This window comes from Oncorhynchus tshawytscha, linkage group LG08, assembly GCF_018296145.1.
Source record: "Oncorhynchus tshawytscha isolate Ot180627B linkage group LG08, Otsh_v2.0, whole genome shotgun sequence".
NCBI classification, from domain to species: Eukaryota; Metazoa; Chordata; class Actinopteri; order Salmoniformes; family Salmonidae; genus Oncorhynchus; species Oncorhynchus tshawytscha.
The window spans coordinates 61,881,954-61,909,892 of NC_056436.1; the positions used below are offsets into that span (position 1 = coordinate 61,881,954).

At 42.8% G+C, this 27,939-nt stretch overlaps 2 protein-coding genes and 1 long non-coding RNA gene across 3 annotated transcripts; 1 reads left to right on the top strand and 2 right to left on the bottom strand.

The window, feature by feature from the left end:
* Positions 1–171: 171 nt before the first annotated feature.
* LOC112256165 (novel acetylcholine receptor chaperone) lies at positions 172–3,027 on the bottom strand. Its single transcript, XM_024429200.2, has 2 exons — positions 2,818–3,027; positions 172–1,648 (listed from the first exon to the last, which is right to left on the bottom strand). Exons 1-2 carry the CDS (start codon positions 2,935–2,937, stop codon positions 1,286–1,288), a joined length of 483 nt encoding a protein of 160 aa, XP_024284968.1. The 5' UTR covers positions 2,938–3,027; the 3' UTR covers positions 172–1,285.
* Positions 3,028–5,438: 2,411 nt separating this feature from the next.
* On the bottom strand, positions 5,439–7,338 carry LOC121846914. Its single transcript, XR_006083912.1, has 3 exons — positions 7,111–7,338; positions 6,335–6,816; positions 5,439–6,147 (listed from the first exon to the last, which is right to left on the bottom strand). It is a non-coding gene; the product is annotated as an uncharacterized LOC121846914 (long non-coding RNA).
* A 10,317-nt stretch (positions 7,339–17,655) lies between these two features.
* Positions 17,656–27,058, top strand: LOC112256164 (membrane transport protein XK). Its single transcript, XM_024429199.2, has 3 exons — positions 17,656–18,763; positions 25,060–25,319; positions 25,405–27,058. The coding sequence occupies exons 1-3, from the start codon at positions 18,414–18,416 to the stop codon at positions 26,241–26,243; spliced, it is 1,449 nt and encodes a 482-aa protein (XP_024284967.1). The 5' UTR covers positions 17,656–18,413; the 3' UTR covers positions 26,244–27,058.
* The last annotated feature ends 881 nt before the right edge of the window (positions 27,059–27,939 follow it).

Consider the following 27,939-nt stretch of genomic DNA (forward strand, 5'->3'; position numbering starts at 1 on the left):
GAAACTTCCCCTTTATCTACTCAACATCACTGAAGGTATCATCACGTATATATTAATCAAATACATTTCTATTACAAGAATAGCCCAGTGGTAATGGTTATACTCATAGGAATACTTTTATAACATAGTAATTCAACAGAATAGTGTTAAAAATCCCAGAGAAAAATAGACTCACAGATAAACATAAGCCTTTATTGTCATTGGATGTGAAGAGAGACAAAGTCCTTTATTAAGAGACAAAGATCAAGTCCTTTATTGGATATGTCATTTGACAAAGCAGCTGGACTATTGATTGTGGTCCAGAGACATAGAGAGCACTAGGCTAGCAACCATAGATGTATGTTTCAACATAATTGCTAGAAAAATGCCTTCCCATAGGTCTCTCCTCCACATGAGTTCTTGAACAACAGTGTTGGGTCCAACGAAGTGATTAATCAATTTGAGATGAGTGAACGACTTGCCATTTGACAGTTTGGTTTTTCTTTCGGGAAAAGGGGTACATTGTCATGCCTAAGAGTAGTTACAAGAAAATCTAATCATCAGGAAAAAGCTTGGACGAAACTAATACGAATTCACAAAAATGATTCTTATTTTACTAATACCAATGGAAATATGTGATACTGTATAATGTATTTAAATAAATGTGAGTCAATGTTCAACTACAATATATCTCTGAACAGTGCTGATAAGCTACGAGTTTGTTTTAAGCCATTTAATTATGAACCATGCTTAATTACTGTAAAATAACAATTGAATTCAAGAGATATCATTATCTTCCTACCTAAAATTAAAATCAATACAAAAGTACCAATCTTCAATAGTGGAAAACATCAGCATTCTCAAAGCCAACAAAGTCCCTCAAATTGGTATTTGTGCCAAAAATGAACTAAAAACATAGGCATGCTGTATCTTATGTTTTGATAGATGCTAAATAAAAATGGGAGGGAATGAGAAAAAGGACCAATTGGCTGGTGAGACAAAGGTCCTATATTTTTTCAAAAGAGTTGAGCTGATTACAGTTGCCACAAGTATGATTGTCCACTGTCAAGGTTGGGATACAGGACAAGGGGAAAGCAGTTTCAGGATGAGAGTGCAGGGAAGCAGGTGAAACCAATAACCAGTCAGCCAAAAGGGTGGGAGAGGGGACAGGTGGGTGGTTGACTGGGTGGATATATCACTCCTTGTGGCGACTGTGTTTCTTTTGAATCTGAATTGCTCCAATCCAAAGAAATGCACAATGTTCCATTTTGCTGTCACTCTGCCCAGACTGGATGGTTGGACCTGATTAGGACTGCTTGACTTTGTTATTTTCCTGGGCATTGATATGTTCTTCCCTGCTCTCCTCCCGCTCAGGTCGGTCCTCACTCTGGCGGGCAATGAGCAGTCGGCAGGTGAGCAGAATACCAAAGACCAGAGCATGGGCATATCGTTTCAGGGGGTCTCCTACTAACTGATGGAAGAAGAGGACCGCCAGCATGACCAGCAAGAGCAGGAAGTTAGCCACATCCTTGGGTCTCCCTGGCACCAATGTCAGAACCACACCACAGCCCACCTCCAGTGAGCCAATGATCTTTCGGAGCAGCACCGAGCTGATGCCCATCTTCTTTAGACCTGGCAATGCCTTGGCATAGCTCTTGTATGCCCGTTTCTGAAAAGAGAGAGAACATTTCAGCATTCATTTTCATAGATGCAAAAGAGGTTATTTCATTTATTATTAGTGGCGCACTATAGACTACAGTATATCATTTCTCAGATTTCTCAGAAGGATTTCTCAGATTTCTCAGAAGGAAGTTTCAGTTCCTCATGAGACAATACATTCAGAGCCAATAGGGACATGTCTAGGCCTACCAGTTTGTCTATAATCATGACACTGACACATACGTTTTTGTTGTTGATTTTGTCAAAATAGTCGACCTATACAGTTTTAAGAGTTATAACTGTAAGTAGTATGTACAACCATCACCGAAAGGCCTTTTTCTTATCGGATGGAAAATGTGGAATAAGGAAGAGCTTGGGCCTGATATGGGCCTACTGCAGTAACACCACCAAAACCAGTCTTTGATATTCCTTAAAATACAAAATCAACCAAAACGTTGAAATGTAATTATTAGGCCTATACGCCATGGAATAAGAATTTTGAGTAGAACATACATGGATGAGGAGCAGAGAGCACAGATGAGCATTAACATCGCTGGTAGCCTAATAAGCAAAGTCAATATCCACACAAAACAGGCAGGTGCACCTCAGAATTTGCTCGATCGCGCCGCCATTGCCTATAGCAAAAATGTACCTTCAAACAGTTTTTAAAAATTCATATTAGGCTAATAATAACAGATAATTTTCCATAAAATAGGCCTAGTACTGGACAAACGTGTAGGCCTACTGTTATATGCCTAGTCGCTATTTCAAATAAACAGGCCTATGTATTTGTAGCCGAATAAACTGTAGCCTATTATTTCGATTTTAATTATGCCTAAAGGTAATATTTATTTAATTAAATATTTAATAGAAAAATACACAAACGTAATATTTTTCTGTCATTATACTTCAATGAAGAATGTATTATCGGCTATAATAACGCAGCAGGCTCCATCATTTAATTGCTTGCTTGGGTAAATTCATTCCCACGATTGAAACAATACATACAATCAAATCGTATTTATCAGTTAGATATTATAGGCTATTTTATTTCATGATCTTTTACAAATGTGGGTCAGCAGCGCACAGCACATTTTTAGAGCCTGAATGCGTCCGTATTGGCAGAACAATGGCTTTCGCTTCCAGCTGCAGTTTATGGTCGCTAAAGGTTTTACTTACCATCTCACTATAAGCATCTTTGCTTAATCTTGGTGTGAGCTTTATGGTGCCCATGAAGACGAAAAAAAGACCAAGAGCGAAAGAGAGGGCCACAATTGTTATCGTCCTCGGTGAAGCCATCTTCGGTATTGTATGTCCCGGTCTCGCCACCAAGCTAGTTTCTCCGCGGCCGCTATTCAGTGTATTCACTGAAACACTGACTATTCTTTCCTGTGAAGATGCTAGGGGGGATGGGCTTCTGGAAAAGCGACAAAAATGGCGACAGGAAATTTGTACACAGGGTCCAAATGCCCATTTATGGGGCCTATATACCAAGCAATATTATCAGGTCATCTGAATATTATTTGATCATAGGCAAACAAGAAGAAGAAAAAAATCCTCAAAAATGTAACATCAAAGTTAGCATGCATAAATAATACTAATAGCCTAGTAGTGAAATTGGAAACATGGGAACATACCTGTATGGCTAATAGTTTGGAGCTTGTCCTAATACTGTTTGGACTGCAGGGAGCAGTCCAGGTCAAGCAATGAAGCATTATCATCTTCAAAGTGAACAAGCACAGTGAGAATACTTCAAGGCATATGGTAAACTTTGAAGGAAGCATGCCCATTGTACAGTTCAATTTTGTACTTGTTATTTCCTCAAATTGACCTGGTGTTGTAATATCTCATAATGCTATTTTCCTTTCACGAACTTTATTTTCTGTGTGTAATGTTTTCAACAGTCAAATAAATCAAATCAAAGTTTATTTTTCACATGCGCCGAATACAACAGGTGAAATGTTTTCCTACAGGCTCTAACTAATATTGCAAAAGAAGGTATTAGGTAAACAATAGGTAAGTAAAGAAATAAAACAACAGTAAAAAGACAGGCTATATACAGTAGCGAGGCTATAAAAGTAGTGAGGCTACATACAGACACCGGTTAGTCAGGCTGATCGAGGTAGTATGTACATGTAGATATGGTTAAAGTGACTATGCATATATGATGAACAGAGAGTAGCAGTAGCGTAAAAGAGGGGTTGGAGAGTGGTGGGTGGGACACAATGCAGATAGCCTGGTTAGCCAATGTGTGGGAGCACTGGTTGTTCGGCCCAAATGAGGTAGTATGTACATGAATGTATACTTAAAGTTACTATGCATATATGATAAACATAGAGCAGCAGCGTAAAAAGAGGGGTTGGGGGGCACACAATGCAAATAGTCTGGGTAGCCATTTGATTACCTGTTCAGGAGTCTTATGGCTTGGGGGTAAAAACTGTTGAGAAGCCTTTTTGTCCTACACTTGGCACTCCAGTACCGCCTGCATGCGGTAGTAGAGAGAACAGTCTATGACTGGGGTGGCTGGGGTCGTTGACAATTTTTAGGGCTTTTCTCTGACACCGCCTGGTGTAGAGGTCCTGGATGGCAGGCAGCTTTGCCCCAGTGATGTACTGGGCCGTACGCACTACCCTCTGAAGTGCCTTGCGGTCGGAGGCCGAACAATTGCGGTACCAGGCAGTGATGTAACCGGTCAGGATGCTCTCGATGTTGCAGCTGTAGAATCTTTTGAGGATCTCAGGACCCATGCCAAATCTTTTTAGTTTTCTGAGGGGGAATAGGCTTTGTTGTGCCCTCTTCACAACTGTCTTGGTGTGTTTGGATCATTCTAGTTTGTTGTTGATACGGACACCAAGGAACTTGAAGCTCTCAACCTGCTCCACTGCAGCCCCATTGATGAGAATGGGGGCGTGCTCGGTCCTCCTTTTCCTGTCGTCCACAATCATCTCCTTAGTCTTGGTTACGTTGAGGGATAGGTTGTTATTCTGGCACAACCCGGCCGGGTCTCTGACTTCCTCCCTATAGGCTGTCTCGTCATTGTCGGTGATCAGGCCTACCACTGTTGTGTCATCTGCAAACTTAATGATGGTGTTGGAGTCGTGCCTGGCCATGCAGACGTGGGTGAACAGGGAGTACAGGAGGGGACTGAGCACGCACCCCTGGGGAGCTCCAGTGTGAGGATCAGCGTGGCAGATGTGTTGCTAACTACCCATCACCACCTGGGGGCGGCCCGTCAGGAAGTCCAGGATCCAGTTGCAGAGGGAGGTGTTTAGTCCCAGAATCCTTAGCTTAGTGATGAGCTTTGAGGGTACTATGGTGTTGAACGCTGAGCTGTAGTCAATGAATAGCATTCTCACATAAGTGTTCCTTTTGTCCAGGTGGGAAAGGGCAGTGTGGAGTTCAATAGAGATTGCATCAACTGTGGATCTGTTTGGGCGGTATGCAAATTGGAGTGGGTCTAGGGATTCTGGGATGATGGTGTTGATGTGAGCCATTACCATCCTTTCAAAGCACTTCATGGCTACAAACGTGAGTGCTACGGATCTGTAGTCATTTAGGCAGATTGCCTTTGTGTTCTTGGACACAGGGACTATGGTGCTCTGCTTGAAACATGTTGGTATTACAGACTCAATTAGGGACGTTGTTGAAAATGTCAGTGAAGACACCTGCCAGTTGGTCAGCACATGCCTGGAGCACACGTCTTGGTAATCCGTCTGGCCCCGCAGCCTTGTGTATGTTGACCTGTTCAAAGGTCTTACTCACGTCAGCTTCAGAGAGCGTGATCACACAGTCGTCGGGAACAGCTGATGCTCTCATGCATGCCTCAGTGTTGCTTGCCTCGAAGCGAGCAACATATACAGTAATAACATATAACATATAATATAACAAAGGGGCCAAGAAACTTTATAAAATCAAGTCTTACTTTCCATCAAAATTGCAATATAAACAGATCAACTCTATTTATATTTACGAGGAATTGAAATAGTTTGTCCGTACATTGATCATGTTTGTAAACAATTGTTTACTTTTACTACAGATAATTAAATAACCACTAATAAATAAATATTGACACTCACATATAACATATTTTGGTAACATAAAATAAACACACATTTCTCAGAGGTGTATTGGCTTTGTAATTCCTACACAGTTGCTACTAAGAAAAATGTGCTGTCAGGTCTTTTTAAATTGTCCTTCAAAAGCTGATGGAAACTCCAGTTATAATCCATAAATGTAAGATATGAGGTAATAGAATGAGGTTGTGGAGGGTTTGCAGGCAGGGCAGGCCTCCCTTCTTTTTCTTCATATTATCCTAAAATACAAAATGTGTATCAGTTCACACATAACACCTTTACTGTACTGAAACTATAGGAATCTTATCAAGATCAAATGGATCTGCAACTAAAAGTGTCAATGTCTCAAATGGGTTGTAGGAAGGGGGTCTGGGCCTTTGGTCCTTTTCTTGAAGGCGTTGTACTTTATCAAGGTTATTTTTTGCTGCCACGTATCCTACACAGAGACAACATTTTACATGAAAAAATATCAATGCCACAATGCTTTCGCTAACGTAGCTAAGCAATGTCTTTGAAATTGTTCATGGATACATATTCTGTCACTGCAATCTCTACACATTGACCAAGACAGATGATTTTCTAGGAGTCTAACTGAAGGCACAGAGTTATAGTCTCTCTCTTACCTTTCATCTTTGGGCTTGCTGCAGCCTCTCCATCTTCCCACGGTTGTCCCTCATCTGGTGCCAGAGGTCTCCTGTCCCTGATGTTCCTGATTATGAAAGAACAGAGTTCTGGGTAATCCAGATTGACGGCTTGCAGCAGCCAGCAAAGACCCCACAGCATCTTCTGTCTGTCCACCTCAGCTGGTCCATGAAGGCTGAACAGGGCTTCTTGAGCAGAAAAGCACAACACAATCAAATCTATGGATTTGTGTCTGTCTATGTATCTATCGGTCTCCTGTACATAATTAACATAATCTGTATCTCTGATTGGCTAGCTGGATGGCTGGCTAGCTGATTGGCTGTCTGTCTAGTTGTGTGTACAAGGACTAGACTAGACAATGTGGCACAGACAGCGGCTCTGGTTCACCAGTCTCTCCAGAGATAGGATCTCAATTATCTCAATCCCCAGCAGGGCGTTCATCTTGTCCTGCTTGCTGGCCAGCCTACAACACAACAGAGCAAAACATTTCACCAGTTGGTTCAAAAAAGGAAAAACTACATTGAAAGCACTAATCAGCTTTGCTGCTGTCCATCCTTGCCCACTGTAAATGGTCACACTGATGAGGTTTTAATGGGTTTAGGTAATATAGATCGTCTGTCACCTCATGGGTTCTATACACCGCATAGAACCTTGTATAACAAAGTTATAAAATCAGCTGTAACTTTTATTTTGGCATTGATCAAATATTCTATTTACATGAATTCAAACTTGATATAAGAAGTAGTGGTTTTCCCACCAATTTATGCTGCTTCAGCAGGTCTGTCAGATACTCCTGGACCTCTTTAATACTCTGCTGGTCACTGGAGTCCACCACAAAGATGAACCCAAGGACCTCCCCATAGAGATCCCCCCAGGACCCCCGCACCTCCGGGGCCCCACCGATGTCAAGCAGGGTGACCAGGAAGTTCTCCACTCTCAGCTCCATCCGGACACACCCACGAGTCTAATCCCTCATCCATCGGGGGCACTGCAGACAGAGACAGAACAATTTATGTCAGACAACCCAGATAACCGTGTTATATTTCTATTGGTGTGTATTTAATTCACTGACTGTGGATGTTTTTCCTGCTTTGTCAAGACCGACCACCAGTGCATTGACTTTCCTGCGTGAAAATGTGAGATATAGTCCTGGAGCAATTTAAGTGAAAGTATTATATATTTGCAATCGCAAGTAATTGCAGACTGAGTTAATCCATTTGAGAGAGTTATTCTTGCCTGATGGGTTGCTGGATCTTGGTTGTCCCAGCTGCAGAAGTTGGTCATCAGTTGTGGTGAAACAGAACAAGGTGAGCACAGCGGCCACCATCTTCTCCTTAGTTCCCACCTGAAAGAAGAACTCATTGTGATACAGAGCCAAGGTGCAAACCATAGACTTATATAACGAACGGTGCCAAGTTAGCCAAGGTCACTGTCAGGTGACCCGGGTCAATAAACTCCAGAAGACTCCAGAGCCATTTAGATCATGGGTGTTGAAGGACAGCAGACTGATTGGAGTTGGGCTGCCTGTGTAAACACATCTCATTAGCATCAGTTTAGATATAGAACATGTTTTTATATCAACACCAATGCACAGCTGTCTAACAACTTGATATTGTTTACGAAATTGTTATGCCTGTCCAACTACTGCTGTAATCCTGTTATAAGAATGTGTGACTTTTTTTGTGTGAGAAAATCCAATAAAATACATATCTTTTAAAAAAAGTCTGACTTACAGATGGCCACCACAGCCTACAAACAAACCAACATTTTTGCACCCAGTTTGTCTAAAAGTACATCTAAACTTACCTAGAATCAGAAGACAAAAGTTGCTAATGTCTTTACTCTTTGAAATCTTTTGGACAAAGGTTAGTGTCATCTGTGTGATTATATAACCTGGGCTTTGGTACCTGGTTACTAAGGAACATGGGCTGTATCTGCAGTGCATTCCTATCCCTTTGGGGAAGCACTATTCATTGGGTCTGTGAATTGCCTGTATACTGTGTATCTGTTGGATCGAATCCCTGAGCTGACAAGGTAAAAATCTGTCATTCTGCTCCCGAGCAAGGCACTTAACCCACTGTTCCCCGGGTGCCAAAGACGTGGATGTCGATTAAGGCAGCCCCCCGCACCTCTCTGATTCAGAGCGGTTGGAATAAATGTGGAAGACACATTTCAGTTGAAGGCATTCAGTTGTACAACTGACTAGGTTTCCCCCTTTCCCTTTCCCCTTTTCTATCCCCATAAAATGTCCGTAAGCCCATATGGTCTCCACCATTGGGTTTGTTTTACAATACACAGTATAAATGCATATGGACTCTTAAATACATGTCATGGAACTATGTGGTTGACCTGGCTGGCATTCAGACACAGCAGCCTACCAGCTGTCTGACATCTTTAGACCTGTGTGTAGTCTGCCACAGTCTGGTTCTACACAGAAAGCAGGCGTGTGAGCGTCTGTCTGCCTGAGGTGTGCTAAACAACTCCTGCAGGTCTCAGCTTTCTGCATCTGCTCAGTCTCCATGAAGCTGCATACACACACACTAAGTCAGTCAGAGCATGAACATTCTGGCCCTCTTTCTTCCCTCAAGCTTGGCTGAACTAGATCCAGACTTCCACCTACGGTAGATCTTTTCAATATTCATTTTTTTCCTGTTTCAGGTGAATCACTTTTATTTATTTAACATTTTTAAAAGATTGCCTTTCTCTATACAAATTGCAATGTAGCAATAAAAGGCCATTTTGAGTTCATACAACTAGACCATAAAAGTGCAATAAGACACGTCACTGACTGCAATAAAAAAATATTGATATGGTTGAATCTGAAGATGGCAGAGAGCGCTTTATCAGTTAACAGTGGTAAAAAGGTTGTAGCTACTGTACACATGGTTATGTAAACAATGTTCAACAACCTAAATGCACTGGCCACCATAGAAATGATGCCAAGCTGCACTAGTCCATGACAGAATATCCAATTCACACAGCAGTGTTCTCAGAGTAGCAGCTCAGTTCACAAGCAGAACATGTCCACTGGTGTTCTCAGGAGAAAGCCTAGGAAACAGAAGCCACATGAAATTCTAGATAGAATATTAAATTCAAATTGGCACAGAAGACACACAGCGCATAATGACATCACGCTGTACTGTAGGGCACACAACGTCTCATGTAATCTAACAATGACAGAGGTTTATCACAATAATGTTTCATGTAATCTAACAATGACAGTAGCTTATCAAAATCATTTTCCATGGGAATCAAACATGCAATATGAGGTAAATGTAGCTCTGTTACATTTTTTTGTTACAATATTATTGCTGCCTTGTAACATATTTACAAGTTGATACATCATCACAATGGCCACTAGATGGCCTTGATGTCTAATGGAACCGTTCACACTACAAGGGGCTGTGATTATGTGTCTGTGTGTGGTTTTCTCACAGATGAGCTGACATGGGCAGGAAATCTTTTGCAGTGCAGCCAAATCACAGTCTGTCTACTCATGATAAAAAGGCATGATTTTTCACAGCCAACCTTTTTAACCACAACACTATAGATTACATAAAATAACAGTATTTATTTTATTAGGCAGTCAACGTAAAATGTGACTGACAAATATTTTTCACTCTGTGGGGTATTTATTTTTTTGTCAATAGATTTGTTTTACTTGAAATGTTTTGCATAACAGGAAGAACATATCCTGGAACTGTGTTTTGTGTACATGCTTCATCTCATTAAGTCGTTACCCCTGTAACCAATCAGGCATGAGCTTCACCTGCTGACTAGACTCCTCTGAGGCTCTGACCACAGTACACACACTTAGGCACGTGCGCACACATTGCAGCAAAGGCAAAAGCAGCAGCAAAAGCGTGACACAACAGCTGTACACCGTGCCTTATATAGTCATTCCCTCCACTTACCTAACATATCTCAGAGAGACCTGATAGGTGAATATGTTCCCTCTGAAGTCTCGCTTCTTTAAATTGTTCTACTAACTAGTGACTGTAATGACAGAATAGTACACCCTTTAACCTCTATGCCTCCAATGGCTGTGGGATGTATTGTTTAAGAATGTTTAATTGGTTTGAATCTGAGCCAAAACTGTCTTCAGCTTTTTGTTCAGTGACAGAATAGGGAGTTTGTTACGTCTGATCTGATTGGCTAGACCCAGCTAACACTAAATGTTCCCACAACTTTAGAGAACGTTCCCTTAAGAGTCTTATTAGGTCATTCTAGCCAATGAGAGGGCAGATAGGGAGGGCAGATGAACAACAGGCACAACTAAGTTGTTTTTCTCAAAGTTGCCAGAATGCCACGTACCTCCACTTATATCAGTACATTTGTAACAGCCTGAACATTACTAAACTTCTATTCGATCAAATAAGCCTCACAAAATTTGACATCTCTCATAGACCTCCATACAAAAAAAGGGCTAATCCACACGGACAGATTTTGGGCAAAGTAAATGATATTAAACCCTCTCTGGGTATAAAAACCTGCTGGGCCACTAATGACAGGGCCTCAGACCTGCTACATGGTAAACAACCTCTACAGTCTCCAGCCACTGACCCACAGCGCTGTCTCGCCACACACATTCATTATTAATAGCAGGAGGGCCTCCAGCAGACTTTGTAAGCCCCATTCACAATGCAGCACTGCCTGCCTGGGACCCATCTGGTTACACTGGGGAGTGATGCTCATATTTTGGGTTGACTCATCATGGGTATCACTGTGCCTTTGAGCTGTTATTGTGCCGCTCTGGAAAAAACATGAATGTTTAATCTGGGTTTGGGCTTTCATATGGAAAACAGTGCACTGTGGTCATAATACGAATACAAAAATTAGATGGTTTATATAACATTAGTTGTGATGATAAATCTATCAACAACAGTCTGCATTTTACATTCTCTGTTGTTGAGCACAACATCTTAATTCCAAGTTTAGAGATAGTTTCAAATGATTGGCCAGATTGAAGTCAACATTAAATTAAAGACACCACTTTAGCACTGACCAAAAGGCAAAGCCAAAAGAAGCAGAGGGGATCCCTCTCAGCCTGAGCGAACAATAAACGGTCCCCTGGGGTCCCAATCATTTAAAAGATGTGACTTTGTCTTTTTTTTTAAGTAAAACATATTTCCAAATGCAACACTATGTGTGTCAGTTCCAAACTGCCTCTGGAAGCAACTCAGCACAACTCAGCACAAGAACTGTTCATCAGGAGATTCATGAAATGGGCAGCCGCACACAAGCCTAAGCAGCTGCACACAAGCCTAAGATCACAATGTGCAATGCCAAGCACCGACTGGGGTGGTGTAAAGCTCGCCACCATTGGACTTTATTTTGTTGTTTGAATTTGACCCCTTTTTCCTCCCCAATTTTGTGGTATCCAATTGTTAGTAGCTACTATCTTGTCTCATCACTACAACTCCCGTACGGACTCGGGAGAGACGAAGGTTGAAAGTCATGCGTCCTCCGATACACAACTCAACTAAGCCGCACTGCTTATTAACACAGCGCGCATCCATCCCGGAAGCCAGCCGCACCAATGTGTCGGAGGAAACACTGTGCACCTGGCAACCTTGGTTAGCGCGCACTGCGCCCGGCCCGCCACAGGAGTCGCTGGTGTGCGATGAGACAAGGATATCCCTACCGGCCAAACCCTCCCTAACCCGGACAACGTTAGGCCAATTGTGCGTCGCCCCACGGACGGTTACGACAGAGCCTGGGCCCGAACACAGGAGGCCGCCCGGGAGGCCGCCATTGGACTCTTTTGTAGTGTAAACCCATTCCCTGGAGTGATGAATCACGCTTCACCATCTGGCAGTCTGATGAACGAATCTGGGTTTGGCATATGGTAGGAGAACACTACCTGCCCCAATGCATAGTGACAACTGTAAAGTTTGGTAGAGGAGGAATCATGGTCTCGGGCTGTTTTTCATGGTTCGGGCTTAGTTCCAGTGAAGGGAAATCTGAACCCTACAGCAAACAATGACATTCTACACCTGGTCTTACAGGTTGGTTAAATCCAAAACATGAAGTGCCTGCATCACTCCAGGACCAGGGTTGCCTACCCATGTTCTAGACGATTCTGTGCTTCCAACTTTGTGGCAACCGTTTGGGGAAGGCCCTTTCCTGTTCCAGCATGACAATGCCCCCGTGCACAAAGTGAGGTCCATACAGAAATGGTTTGTCGAGAACGTTGTGGAAGAACTTGACTGGCCTGCACAGAGCTCTGACCTCAATCCCATCGAACACCTTTGGGATGAATTGGAATGCTGACTGCAAGCCAGCAATGTTCCAACGTCTAGTGGAAAGCCTTCCCAGAAGAGTGGAGGCTGTTATAGCAGCAAAGAGGGGACCAACTCTATCTTAAAACTTCTTGATGCACCCATCCCATTAGCGGGATCATTTTCGTCAACATCCATTGAATTGCAGAGCGCCAAATTCAAATTAAATTACTAAAAATATTTAATTTTCATGAAATCACAAGTGCAATATAGCAAAACACAGCTTAGCTTGTTGTTAATCCACCTGGCGTGTCAGACTGCAATAAAGCTTTTCGGTGATCTCTCTCAGTAGACAAAATATTACAAACAGCTAGCAGCCAAGTAGATTGGTCACGAAAGTCAGAAAAGCAATAAATTAAATTGATTACCTTTGATGATCTTTGGATGTTTGCACTCACGAGACTCCCAGTTACACAATAACTGTTGCTTTTGTTCCATAAAGATTATTTTTATATCCAAAATACCTCCATTTGGTTGGCGCGTTATGTTCAGAAATCCACAGGCTCGAGCGGTCACAACATCGCAGACGAAAATTCCAAATAGTATCCGTAATGTTCGTAGAAACATGTCAAACGTTTTTTATAATCAATCCTCAGATTGTTTTTACAATATATAATCGATAATATATCAACCGGGACTGTAGCTTCTTCAATAGGAGAGAGAAAATGTCTGCTCCAAGCTGTTGCGCATGCAAAACGCTGCTGGCACCCAGCCATCCCCTTACGCGATGTGATCTTTCTCGCTGTTCACACCATGGGGAAGCCATAGGAAAAGGAATCTGGTTGATATCCCTTTAAATGGAGCGAAGGCAGACTATGGAACATGGAGCTTTCAAAATAGCAGCCACTTCCGGGTTGGATTTTCCTCAGGTTTTCACCTGCAATATCAGTTCTGTTATACTCACAGACAATATTTTCACCGTATTGGAAACTTTAGAGTGTTTTCTATCCTAATCCGACAATTATATGCATATTCTAGATTCTGGGCCTGAGAAATAAGCAGTTTAATTTGGGTACGTTTTTCATCCAAACATCAAAATACTGCCCCCTACACTCAACAGGATTATTAATGCCAAAGATTTTGGAATGAGATGTTCAATGAGCAGGTGTCCACATACTTTTGGTCATGTAGTGTAGGATTTGTAGTTGCCTCACCTGCTTCAACAACCCTCTGAAATGAATTGCCCAAGAGTTCTACTCTTTGCTATTTTTTTTTAAATTAGGCAATTCAGTTAAGAACAAATTCATATTTACAATGACAGCCTAGGAACAGTGGGTTAACTGCCTTGTTCAGGGGCAGAACGACAGATTTTTACCTTGTCAGCTTGGGGATTTGATCTAGAAACCTCTCGATTACTGGCCCATCGCTTTAACCACGAGGCTGCCTTTCGCCCCGCTTTCCTGTGATAACCTCTCAATGCCACTGAGTTTTCTATAATCCAAAACAGTGAAAAGTATGACACTCTTATTGAAAATAGTGAAGGAAATTGGCTATAAGAATGCACTCTCGATGACATAGGTTTAATAGGCTACATACAGCTGCAACCATTTTCTAACAGTGCTTCCACAACTGTTGAACAAATATTGTGCACTGACAATTACTGTAGTTAACGTTAGCAGCCAGCCTAGTACTGCATGACACATATGAAAAAGTTTTTTTTTACAGTCTATGACTGAACCAGTTCCTAGGTTTATTGTACTACATGACATGTACATTGCATTCGGAAAGTATTCAGACCCCTTGACAGTGAGAGGCAACTCCGGGATGCTGGCCTTCTAGGCAGAGTTGCAAAGAAAAATACATTTCTCAGACTGGCCAATAAAAAGAAAAGATTAAGATGGGCAAAAGAACACAGACACTGGACAGAGGAACTCTGCCTAGAAGGCCAGCATCCCGGAGTGGCCTCTTCAGTGTTGACGTTGAGACTGGTGTTTTGCGAGTACTATTTAATGAAGCTGTCAGTTGAGGACTTGTGAGTCGTCTGTTTCTCAAACTATACACTCTAATGTACTTGTCCTCTTGCTCAGTTGTGCACCAGGGCCTCCCACTCCTCTTTCTATAATGGTTAGAGCCAGTTTGCGCTGTTCTGTGAAGGTAGCAGTACACAGAGTTGTACAAGATCTTCAGTTTCTTGGCATTTTCTCGCATGGAATAGCCTTTATTTCTCAGAACAAGAATCGACTGGCGAGTTTCAGAAGAAAGTTATTTGTTTCTGGCCATTTTGAGCCTGTAATCGAACCTACAAATGCTGATTTTCCAAATACTCAACAAGTCTGAAGAAGGCCAGTTTTATTGCTTCTTTAATCAGGACAACAGTTTTCAGCTGTGCTAACATAATTGCAAACGGGTTTTCTAATGATCAATTAGCCTTTTAAAATTATGAACTTGGATTAGCTAACACAACGTGTCATTGGAACACAGAAGTGATGGTTGCTGATAATGGGCCTCTGTATGTAGATATTATGTTCAAAATCAGCAGTTTCCAGCTACAATAGTCATTTACAACATTAACAATGTCTACACTGTATTTCTGATCAATTTGATGTTATTTTAATGGACAAAAAAGTTGATTTTCTTTCAAAAACAATTACATTTCTAAGTGACCCCAAACTTTTGAACTGTAGTGTATGTCCACAGATGATATTAAAGGAAATGTGATGGGAGGCAGAGTGATTGAGGCCAAAGGGTTCATCAGTAGGAAAGAGGGTCAAAGAAGTGAAAGCTTATCAGTGATGCTGAGGTAGGAGAAAGTCCTGCTGGGAAAAGTACAGATAGAATTCCTTAGTTTCAATGTGAGAGAATTTGTCCCATATCCACTGCAATGTTTTAAATGTCAAAGAATGGGACATGTACTTGTAGTTGCTCAGTGTAAAGGAAAGAAAAGATGTGCCAAGTGTGGATGGGAACATGATTACTGTGAATGTAGAAGCGATGTGAAGGTTAAGTGCTGTACATGTGGGGGAGAACACAGTGCAGCATTTGGTGGTTGCCAGGTACAGAGAGAGGCTCGAGAAGCTCAGAGATATAGGATCAGTCATGATGTGTCATATGAAGAGGCCGTGAAACAGATTGGTAGAACTACAGTGGGGACTGATGGAGATTACATGGATGTACCTGTAGTAAGTGGACCTACTGTCAGGGCTGATGCTTCTCATGGTCCTGGCAGGGTTTTGAAGCCTGTTCAGAAATGTGCGGAATCAAAGGACACTTTAATAATGAATAAAGTTGATTTAATAGCTTCTATTGGTAAGGTTATCAATATCAAAATGCCAGGTTGAAGGTTATTGTGGAGACGGCAAAATAGATATTGTGGGTAACAGATGTTACTGTTGAAATGGTTGTTTATATGCTGAACAATCCTAAGGGTGGAGTGTTTCAGTATCATATAGATAAAGTTTAATGGGTTTGGGGAGGAGGGGGGGTAGAAGTTAGGGATTTATTTGGTTTTGAATTATTATTATTATATATGCTACTGGTCAGAAGTTTTAGAACACCTACTCATTCAAGGGGTTTTCTTTATTTATACTATGTTCTGCATTGTAGAATAATAGTGAAGGCATCACAACTATGAAATACCACATATGGAGTCATGTAATGACAAAAAAGTGTTAAACAAATCAAAATATGTTTTATATTTGAGATTCTTCAAAGTAGCCACCCTTTGCCTTGATGACAGCTTTGCACACGCTTGGCATTCTCTCAACCAGCTTCACCTGGAATGCTTTCCACTCTGCGGTCCGACTCATCCCAAACCCTCTCAATTGGTTGAGGTCGTGGGATTGTGGAGGCCATGTCTTCTAATGCAGCACTCATCACGCTCTTTCTAGATATAATAGCCCTTACACAGCCTGGAGGCCCAAACCAGATGGGATGGCGTATCGCTGCAAAATGCCATGATGGCCATGCTGGTTAAGTGTGCCTTGAATTCTAAATAAATCACAAACAATGTCACCAGAAAAGCACCCACACACCATAAAACCTCCTCCTCCATGCTTTACGGTGGGAAATACACATGCGGGGATCATCCGTTCACCCACACCGCATCTCACAAAGACACGGCGGTTGGAACCATAAATCTTGAATTTGGACTCCAGACTAAAGAACACATTTCTCATATTTCTTGGCCCAAGCAAGTCTCTTCTTCTTCTTGGTGTCCTTTAGTGGTGGTTTCTTTGCAGCAATTCGACCATGAAGGCCTGATTCATGCAGTCTCCTCTGAACTGTTGATGTTGAGATGTGTCTGTTACTGCAATCGGAGGTGCAGTTAACTCTAATGAACTTGTCTTCTGCAGCAGAGGTAACTCTGGGGCTTCCTTTCCTGTTGCGGTCCTCATGAGAGCCAGATTCATCATAGCGCTTGATGGTTTTTGCGACTGCACTTGAAGAAACCTTCAAAGCTCTTGAAATGTTCTGTATTCACTGACGTTCATGTCTTAAAGTAATGATGGACTGTCGTTTCTCTTTGCTTATTTGAGCTGTTCTTGCCATAATATGGACATGGTATTTTACCAAATAGGGCTATCTTCTGTATACCACCCCTACCTTGTCACACCACGACTGATTGGCTCAAACGCATTAAGAAGGAAAGAAATTCCACAAATGAACTTTTAAGGCACACCTGTTAATTGAAATGCATTTCCAGGTGACTACCTCATGAAGCTGGTTGAGAGAATGCCAAGAGTGTGCACAGCTGTCATCAAGGCAAAGTGTGGCTATTTGAAGAATCTGAAATATAACATATTTTTATTTGTTTAACACTTTTTTGGTTATTACATGATTCCATATGTGTTATTTCATAGTTTTGATGTCTTCACTATTATTATACAATGTAGAAAATAGTCTAAATAAAGAAAAGAAAAACCCTTGAATGAGTTGGTGTTCTAAAACCTTTAAAAATAATTTTGGTTGTGCAGAATTGGGCAGATCATGATTGATCGTACATTCCAGCACAGTAGGTGGCGGCATACAGTTACACGATTGTTTGGGGACCTCCGTTATATCATAGAAGAAGGAGACAACCGGGCCTAGGACCCAGGGGCTGTGAGCGGCAGCACTGCCCCTACCCTACAAACACATCCATAGAAAGAAGAAAAACAAATAGAAAAAATAGGAGACCCGTTCAGACACATGCTGTGCTTTCTTGATCACTAGCGGAGCTAACGAAAACATTGAAATTTGCAATGGGACACTACAGTGGATGGAATGTTTCGGTGTTGATAAGGATGCAACATTTGACGTCGCTTTGGGGGTAAATGGGGGGCACTGAGCACAACATTTGCAGGCGGACGTCAGCTGCATGCATGTCTTTGGCAAAGAAAGTTTCGAGCGCAATGCAAATCTTTGACAATGACTGGTGTTGACATGTACAACCACCCGGTCTTGACTTGGAAGGCTACCAGGAGAGATACGATGCTGTTTTTATTCTATAGTGGCCATGGTGTCGAAACTGTCTGTAAAAGGAATGAAAATAAGCACAAGAGAGCGCGTCATGCTGAACTGTAACGAGTTATTGTTGTGTATTGAAATTTGACGAAAGCACAGGACCTACCGAAGCAAACATTTAAAGAGGAAAAATTGTAGACGTTGTTTGACAAACTTTTTATATGTTCATGAATGATAAAACTGACCTGATTTGTTTGAAGAAATTGATACATTATGTCTGAATAAGGATACAATGTGACACTGCAATCCATAGCCTACTTTCCTGCCTAAAACGGAGCCATCCATCCGCCCTACAGTTCTCAATTATCTGACGTTGTTTTTGTTCAGTGAGAGGGCCATGGCAGAAGAGGGCGACCACGTCGAAAATATCTCTGACGTCGAGCAATCCCACCATGAATCCGCCTCTGAAAATGGAGTCATGTTGGTTGTCAACCACAGTAACATTCAGCCCCCTTTCAGCGTGGTGTTGGCCACATTGTTGTATTGTGCAGAGTTTGTCTGTGCAGCGGTGCTTTGCAACGTTTACCACAAGAGCGATGACGACATCTGGATGGGGTCAACCATCGCCTTCATGTTGGTGCCCGCTGTATTGACTCAGTTGGCGCTGACATTCATTCATAGAGACTTAGGAAGAGACCGCCCCCTCGTCCTCTTCTTGCATCTACTACTCCTGGGCCCACTTATTAGGTAGGTATAATACCACAAGTAATCACAGTGCTGAGTAGCTTCGGACCGCAACTAGGAGGACTTGAAGCATAGTGCTGAGTTGTCTACTGCCGCCCAGGCGTTCGTGGTACAGGCAGTAGAGCGCTCACCTCTGCACAGTAGAATCTTGCCCCCAATCAGCTGTTCTCTCTCCGGCTACATTGGTGAGATCATTCCAATTTGGTGGTCTCGGGCGGGGTGTTGGGGAAGCGTACCTGTTGTCAGGTGGGACTGCGGGAAGATGCTTCTCGAAGGAGAGAGGGTAATGTGTAAAATGGTTTATATATGAGCGTTCTACTGCCTGACATAGTGTAGAACACTATACCCCGCTTTACAAAAAAGATTTCAGTTTTGACACTGCAGTAAAAGTGCAGTAACTGCAGTTGACTGTGGTGTTTTGGATGCAGTAAGTAAACAACTGCAGTGTACTGCAAAATTACTGCAGTAAAAAAATACTTAATTTGGACGCAGTATTTGCAACATACTGCACTCATGAGCCCTCAGTGTGTTTTCCTGCCTCTTCAAACCTTTTTGACCGGATGTGAAGTGGGTAAATGTTCAGATGGACCCTCTCATTTACACCTTTGTCAGACATGCCAGTCGTGTAGTCTACTGTAGATACAGCTGCTTCTTGGTGTCAACCCACTTCTAATTGGGTGTTTGAGCTGTCAGTGCAAAGTGACAAGTTGTAAGGAGTGGGGCCCCATTTGAGGTCAATGCCATTGGTATACAGAAATGTATGTCTTAGTTTTGATAAGACACGTTTTATTTAATTTGTTTCACATATCTAATTGGCTGAAATAAGAGAACCTTATCTCTCCTTTTGCTTTGGTGTGAAATGCCCACCCTTTGAAGGCTTCCATTGCTGCTCAAACGCTGAAAGTCCCCTCACTTCATTCTTTAAATACAAAATCACTCTTAGCTAAACCTGTTGAACAAACTGTGAACAAACTTGCAAAATAAAGTTCAAGGGGAGTCTTTGGTAGCTGTTGAGAAACTGGGCATATCTTGAGTGACACTGTTGGTGAGCTTTGGTTTGTCAACCGTACCTTGGATTTGACTGATATTTGATCCATTGTAGTAGAGCTGGACGATATGGGCAAAAATCCATAGCACTAGGAATTGATGTGTTAACGATAAGTATAGAACATTAATGTGCAAAGATAGTATTGATCTTTTAAACTACTAGTAGTTTGATGGTTGTAGCCATAAATTGTCACATTAACAATCACCCATATTAGCAAACTTATTTAATTTAAAATGTCATGTTTCTCTACAATAAATGACATCAGCAAAATGTCTGCGATACGTGGTCGGTGTTGATAATTGTCGGTTTATTGTCCCAGCTCTACACCGTAGGCCTTGCAGATAGCTGAGGGTGTGGCCCTTTAACACTGCAAGAAGTAGGCCTTTGGCATGTTGTCTTTAGCTCTGCGTGGCTTACCATTCCATATGGTGTACAATGGATAACATTACAGATAATAAAAGACCCAGAAAAGTAGAATAATAGTGTTTCCTATAATTCATTATTGTCGTTCTGCATTGAATATTTTCCACATCAAGGAACTGCCTTGAATCTGTGAGGTGAATGTGATCCATTTAGTGAAGTGTGACTATCAGCCATGTGTGGAAGAAACCACTGTGTCAAGTATTCAAATTTCTAGTGGAGCCTCTGACTGGGATGTGGAAGCAGTGACCTGTGTCATATCCCTCCAGATTCCTCTAGAGTAGCAGATTTACTGCATGAAAACACACTATCAATGATTTTTAAATTGTTAAATGTTTTAGAGATTTTATATATCCTAAGATTAGAATACATCCCAGAATACCTTACTTTTACAGTGCATATCTTGTCAATTCAAATGTAATTTTTATCATGATCTCTTTGGCTGTACTGGCTGCACCCTTTATGGCCCCCATACTCAACTGGTGGACCGGATCCAGAATGGGGTCAATAAGGGCGGCGGGCCCTGAAAAAAAAATGACAAGGAAGATTTTGTAATTTTTAAAAACTTGGTTGTGCTTCAACCCATGGTATCATATAAACACACATAAGACATGGAAGAATGTGTTGAATTGCTGAAAATTAGCTTTAAAACTGCAACATTTTCTCTCTTCCAGCTAAAGGGGTGTGAACAGTTTGAGGTTACTAGGTTTGTTGCTATGCCGATAAATTACATTATCCATCCGGACCTTTAATACCTAGGAAATTTGTGACCGGACCTCCTCAAATAGTACTTGAGCACCACAGCTTTATGACAAATCAAGTGACTGTCTAGCAGGCATTTGCCAAGCCAGCACATGACATTGGCACACTGTTAACAGCCCTGCTCCCCCACTCCCTCACTGTGCTAACCAGTGAGAAGCAGCCCTTCAGTTTCCAGTAGAACCAGATCAAGGTTTGGTTTCAGGGTTGTTGTGCTACAGCTACACAGTTCTATAATTATACTCTGGAGGTTGGCTTGTCTGGAGATGTGGTTCCCTTGGGCAGGAAGCTTCATATCATTAACTCCCTGCCTCAAACCCTATTTTATTTCTAAGTGGATGGTTAACTGTGTCAAACAGAGGCACTAGATCAGGGGTCTCCAACCTTTTGTGGTATGAGAGCTACTTTTTAAAAAAGTATCTTGCGAGCTACACTTTTTTTTAAATATAGTTTTCAAATAGGCACATTCTTCTGTCTGCTTGCGGTGTCTGATAGCCTACATGGGAGATTTGTTTCTGTCAGTTTGTGGTAGAACGTGAAAATTGCATATACTTCAGAATTGTTTGGCGAGCTACGCCTAGGTGGGCTGCAAGGTACTGGTAACTCACAGTCGACCTGTTGGAGACCCCTGCACTAGAGAAACAGCTGTGCATTAGTTAGTTACTCCCACTGTCCCATCTGAGCTTTGCGCTGATCTTGGGGCGGCAGGTAGCCTAGCGGTTAGTGTTGCGTCAGTAACCGAAAGGTCGCTAGTTTGAATACCTGAGCCGACAAGGTGAAAATAATCTCTGTGCCCTTGAGCAAGGCACTTAACCCTAATTTTCTCCAGGGGCGGGGTAGTACAGGGTCAGCCATAGTAAAACAGCACATTTCACTGAACCTCTCTAGTGTATGTGACTAACACTTTTTTTTCTTATCAGCTGTGCACTTCCTGTGGAGTTTGGCGGATGATAAAATCACAGATCATTATCGGTGTTGACGCATTTCGATATAGCAGGTTTCTTAGCAACTCCGACCAAGGGTTGAAATGCTGCTGGCTGCATGGCTTGCTTTACCTTGTAATAGGCAAGGACTCTACCTCACAGGGTAGTGTTTGTCTTGTTACTTGCATATCTGTAAACTTAACACAAAGTACAGTTTCACTATATGAATGTGTCTGGCAATCTATATCTTAGATAATCTGTTGACAAGATGTTGTGAAACATGGCCATCTGGGAATCCCTGTAGTGTCAGGTTGGTTCCCTGCTTGAGTGGACCTTGTCACAGCTTGTCTCTGAGAGAATATATTCCTCCCCTGAGGCAGAAGTAGCTACATACTTAGTTGATAGCAATCTCCCTTTCCCAGCATGCAGCACTGAAACGATGTTTACAGACAACGAAGAAAGGTTGGTGTCTGTATGTCCTTAGCCCCAATGCATCTTGTGGGTGTTATGCCAAATCACGGTTGTTAACCAGAACGAGGTGAGAGTCTCTACTGTCTCTCAAGGAGCATGCTGAGAGGATTTCCTGATGATGAAACTACCCTTGTGGCTTTTTTGATGAAAGACCACGGCAACGGTTGCTTGAACTGCAGCACATGTCTTAAAGTGGCAATCAGCAGTTGAAACAATAAAAAGCAATCTCACCGCCACTGTTTTGCTAAAAAGCTGAGGAATGAGGCTGGAGAAATGTAACCACTCAAATTCATAGACAGAGCTATGGATGCCAGGACTTGACCATCCATGATATAAAATTATAAAGCTAAACAATGTTTATTTACATTGGAGTAAAACAGGCTTATATTTTGGGTTCTGATGGGGTATGACAGTTGAACTAAGCTCATGAGGCATTTGTAAGTTATATTCAAGAATCTTTGGGTAGGCTACATATCATTAATTTGTAAGTCCAAAAATGGATGAAGCTACTACAGATTTAAGGTAGTTCCTTATTGCATGCGTGTTTTACTTTGTACTCTTTACAAGTACTGGTAGCCTAAGCAGAGAGCAAAGTGATTTTTTTTTATGGCCAGGGAGTAATTACCTGGCAGTAGGCACTTTTTGCTTCGCCTGATGGTACCATTTAGATGCTGCTGTGGACATCAGGAATATTGATTCTGTCAACCAACCTTTTCCACAGCTGTGCTTTTTCCTCTAAGTGAAATACTTTGTTTCTTAGTCATTCAGAACCTGCATTTCTGGCTGGCTGGTCTGACTCCAGCATGCATTCTTAGCTGCATTATAATGCCAAGCTTCCCTGGAAATCAATCAGAAAATCATAGTCTTGTGACCGCTACCGCCTCCCATCTGTAGACCAGTCATAAAACTCTCAGACAGTTTTTTTGCATAGGCTACCAGTAGTACCACTGGAGAGATGAGGGGTGGCTTGTGCCCCTCCCAAATGTCTCTCGGTTCTGAGAGAATTGAAGTCAGACGAGAGGCTCTTGTTTTGGTTGTGCACTGTAAGGTCACAGCGAATGTGATTCCACCAGCACCACAACAGCCACCGTCTGTAAATGGCTGACGGCTGGATGTGGTGTCCTGTAGCAGCCCACAGCTGAGCTAGGAGGAAGAGACTACTAGTAGCTAGCCTGTCTATGTTCTCTCCCCTAAGCCCATGTCCAAAGTAGATGTTTTGGTCTGAAAGACAAGACAAACACTGTGTGATTTACTTGGTTGAGTGTGAATACCTTAGACCAGGGTTCCCCAACTGGTGGACCGTAGACCGAATTTGGTTTGTAGATGGTTTAATTTGGCCTCCCTAGTTTTCTGAACAAAAAATTTAAAATATTGTGTGGAATTTTCATTGTTGTAAAAAAAAAAAAAACAGGAAATCAGCTCCAAGTGATTTTAATTTAAGAAATCTCTTACGAAGTAGTCACATGCATAATAGACGACGTGATCGCATGCAAAGTTTGTAGTGATTATGTTTTAGTCAAACATATGTTTGGGCTTCTTACAATCAATTTGCAGTCTACAAAGTCTTAGTAATTATGTTCCGGCCCCACCGACCATCCACTCAAGAAAAAAACAGCCTGCGGCTGAATCTAGTTGATGATCCCTGGCTTAGAAGTTATGGATTGCCTTTTATACAGCTATCCACTGCACTGGTACTACTACTATATGTTGGTGCTATTTGTGTGCGGTGTTAACTTCTTTCTGTCATTTACCTCTGTGAAGGGGAAGGGAGCACACTACTTAGGTTTCAGTACTGAATACACTGAGTGTACAAACCATTAGGAACACCTTCCTAATATTGAGTCGCAAGTCCTCCTTCTGCCCTCGGAACAGACTCAATTTGTTGGGGCATGGACTACAAGGTGTCGCAAGCGTTCCACAGGAATGCTGGCCCATGTGGACTCCAAGGCTTCCCATAGTTGTGTGAAGTTGGCTGGGTGTCTGGACCTACTACCCCCATACCCTGTTCAAAGACACTTTAAATATTTTGTCTTGCCCGTTCACCCTCTGAATGCACACACTTGACATACATAATCTATGTCTCAATTGTCTCAAGACTTAAACATCCTTCTTTAACCGGTCTCCTCCCCTTCATCTACACTGATAGAAGTGGCTCTAACAAGTAACATCAATAAGGGATCATAGCTTCCACCTGGATTCACCTGGTCAGTCTGTCATGGAAAGAGCAGGTGTTCCTAATGTTTTGTACACGCAGTGTATTCAGTACTGAAACCTAAGTAGTGTGCTCCCTTCCCCTTCACAGAGGTAAATGACAGAAAGAAGTTAACACCGCACACAAATAGCACCAACATATAGTAGTAGTACCAGTGCAGTGGATAGCTGTATACAAGGCAATCCATAACTTCTAAGCCAGGGATCATCAACTAGATTCAGCTGCAGGCTGTTTTTTTCTTGAGTGGATGGTTTATTTTTTAGCCCTCTGGTGGAGCCATATAGCAATGTTGCATTTTTTTTACATTTTAAATATGAAGCAAAATGTAATATTTATTGATGAAAATATTGAATGATAATGCAAATCATGTGATTGTTTTTTTACTTCCAATCTTAGTTTTTTTTTGTCAGCCTGTACTGCCCTCTGGTGGCTGTGGTATTACTCCATTCTCTCCTTTCCTCCTCAGGTGTTTTGAGGCTCTGGTGGTTTACTTCAAAGCAGGTAAAGAGGAGGAGCCGTATGTGACCATCTCCAGGAAGATCAAGCTGAAGAAGGACCAGGCCACGCCCATGGAGTGGGAGATCGGCCACTCGGAGCGCAAGCTCGCCACCCACCGTAACGCCTTCAAACGCACCGCCGTCATCCAGGCCTTCCTGGGATCCACCCCCCAGCTCACCCTGCAGCTGTACGCCAACATCCAGGAGAAGTACTTCCTCCCTATCAGACGTAAGAGTCCTCTTGATGGCATTCATGGCGAATGCTGCTGTTTTGGAGGGTCTAACGAGTGCTTTTGTCTCTGTGTTCATTCCAGTGACTTTGATGGTCATCTGCCTCATCTCCATCACCTACGGGGCCCTGGTGTGCAGTGTGTTGGCCATCAACATCCGCTACGACGACTACAAGGTGCGGCTGCGCCCAGCCGCCTATCTCTGCATGATCTTGTGGCGGGGCCTGGAGATCGCCACACGCATCACCTCCCTGGTGTTGTTCAGCTCCGCGCTCACCTATTGGGTGATCCTCGTGGGCCTGGGCAACCTGCTTTTCTTCTTCCTGCAGCCCTGGGCCGAGTTTTGGGCTCGACGTGCCTCGCTGCCCGACAACGTGGAGAAGAACTTCAGCAAGCTGGGCACCACGGTGGTGCTGTTGCTGGTCACCTTCCTGTACGCCTGCATCAACGTCTTCTGCTGGTCGGCCGTGCAGCTAGACCTGGGCCACCGCGACCTCATCGAGATGAAGCAGCACTGGGGCCGCCTGGCCGCCTACTACGGCGGACGCTTCCTGGAGAACAGCGTGCTCATCACCCTCTGGTACTTCTACAAGTCAGACTTCTACTCATACGTGTGCGCCCCGTTGCTGGTGGCCCAGCTGCTCATCTGCTACAGCCTGGCCGTGCTCTTCATGCTACTCTTCTACCAGTTCTGCCACCCGTGCCGGCGTCTCTTCAGGCACAACGTGCACGACTGCCTGGCCTGCGTCTGCTGCTGTCGGAGAGGTGTGGGGAGAGCGGGGGAGGGGCATCCCCACTCCTATTCCACCACTGCCACCATGGTGCTGGTGCTGCTGGAGCCGCCAGACCTGCAACCCCCTGACCTCACCAGCCAGCTGGGGGAGCACGAGACGGCAATCGTTGAAGACATGGAGGCGGCTTGAGAAGGCCCCACATGGTGATTTGATGATATGGGGCCACTGCTTGGTGCAGCTACTGAACTAATGGCTATGTACACTCAGGACTGTTATACTGTGAGTGGTGCAGATTAGGAGATGGACAGAGCAGCTCATTTTGTACTGCGGTGCACAGAGGACAAGTTGGTCTCAAGTGGTTAGCTAAGCGCATTTCAAATTGGTGCCATGATTTTATCGATGCTGCTCGTTTTAGAATAACACGTGCACGCAGAGCCTTGGACTTAAAAAGATAAGCCATGATATAGACAATGTTACATCACTGTTGTTGAATGGGAAATGGGTTACTGACGAGTGCACCGTTTGTACTGGACATCTACTGTACAGGTAGAGAGACAGTGAGTCAAGGGAGTCCAAAGAATGTACTCTAAGATATGCCGGTGTGATGCACAAAGGCAGCCTTGAGAGAGCAGCACAGGGTCAGATACAGTGGGGCCAGGTGTGTGGGAAGCATGCCAAGTGTCTCCGGCCCTAGAGGACTGATTTGCCCTTTAAACTGGGACTTCCCCTGCTTACGTTCTCGGGGGTTTACTTAATGAACAAACTCCAGATGTTGCATTAGGGTTCTTTTTCATCTGCTCGCCCATATGTAAGATGGGGGAAATAAAAGGTTAGATGAAATCCGAGCTACCTTCCTCATACCCCACTCCACCCACTGTAATGAATGGTTTGTATTATACTGAACAAAAATGTAAACGCAACAGTTTCAACGATTTTACTGAGTTACAGTTCATGTAAGGAAATCAGTCAATTTAACTAAATGAATTAGACTCTAATCTATGGATTTCACATTACTGGGCAGGGGCACAGCCATGGGAGGGCATAGGCCCACCCATTGGGAGCCAGTCCCAGCCAATCAGAATGAGTTTTTCGCAAAAGGGCTTTATTACTGACCAGAAATACTCCTCAGTTTCGTCACCTGTCCTGGTGGCTGGTCTCAGACGATCCAACAGGTGAAGAAGCCGGATGTGGAGGTCCTGGGCTGGCGTGGTTCCACGTGGTCTGTGGTTGTGAGGCCGGTTGGACGTACTGCCAAATTCTCTAAAATGACATTGGAGGTGGCTTATGGTAGAGAAATTAACATTAAATTATCTGGCAACAGCTTTGGTAGACATTCCTGCAGTTAGCATGCCAATTGCACACTCCCTCAACTTGAGAAATCTGTGGCATTGCGTTGTGACAACTGCACACTTTAGAGGCCGTTTGTCTCCAGCACAAGGTGCACCTGTGTTATGATCATGCTGTTTAATCAGCTTCTTGATATGCCACACCTGTCAGGTGGATGGATTATCTTGGCAAAGGATAAATGCTCACTAACAGGGATGTAAACAAATCTGTGCACTTTTTATGAGAAATATGGAACATTTCTGGGATCTTTTATTTCAGCTCATGAAAAATGGGACTAACACTTTACATGTTGCGTTTTATATATTTTTTCAGTGTAGTATCAGTTTGCCCTTCATTTTTTCCCTTTGCAAACACAGTGGTTAAAAGGCCAATTGAGTCTCACAGTGATCATTTTGAAGTGGGTTGAAGAGCCAATAGATCTTATGTAATCACACTGTCCTTGTAAATATATTGTAATTTAAATGCAATTCAGAACATATCTTTTTACTTTCAATGAGGACTTAATATAAAGAACTTGACGCCTTATTGGTACCTTATG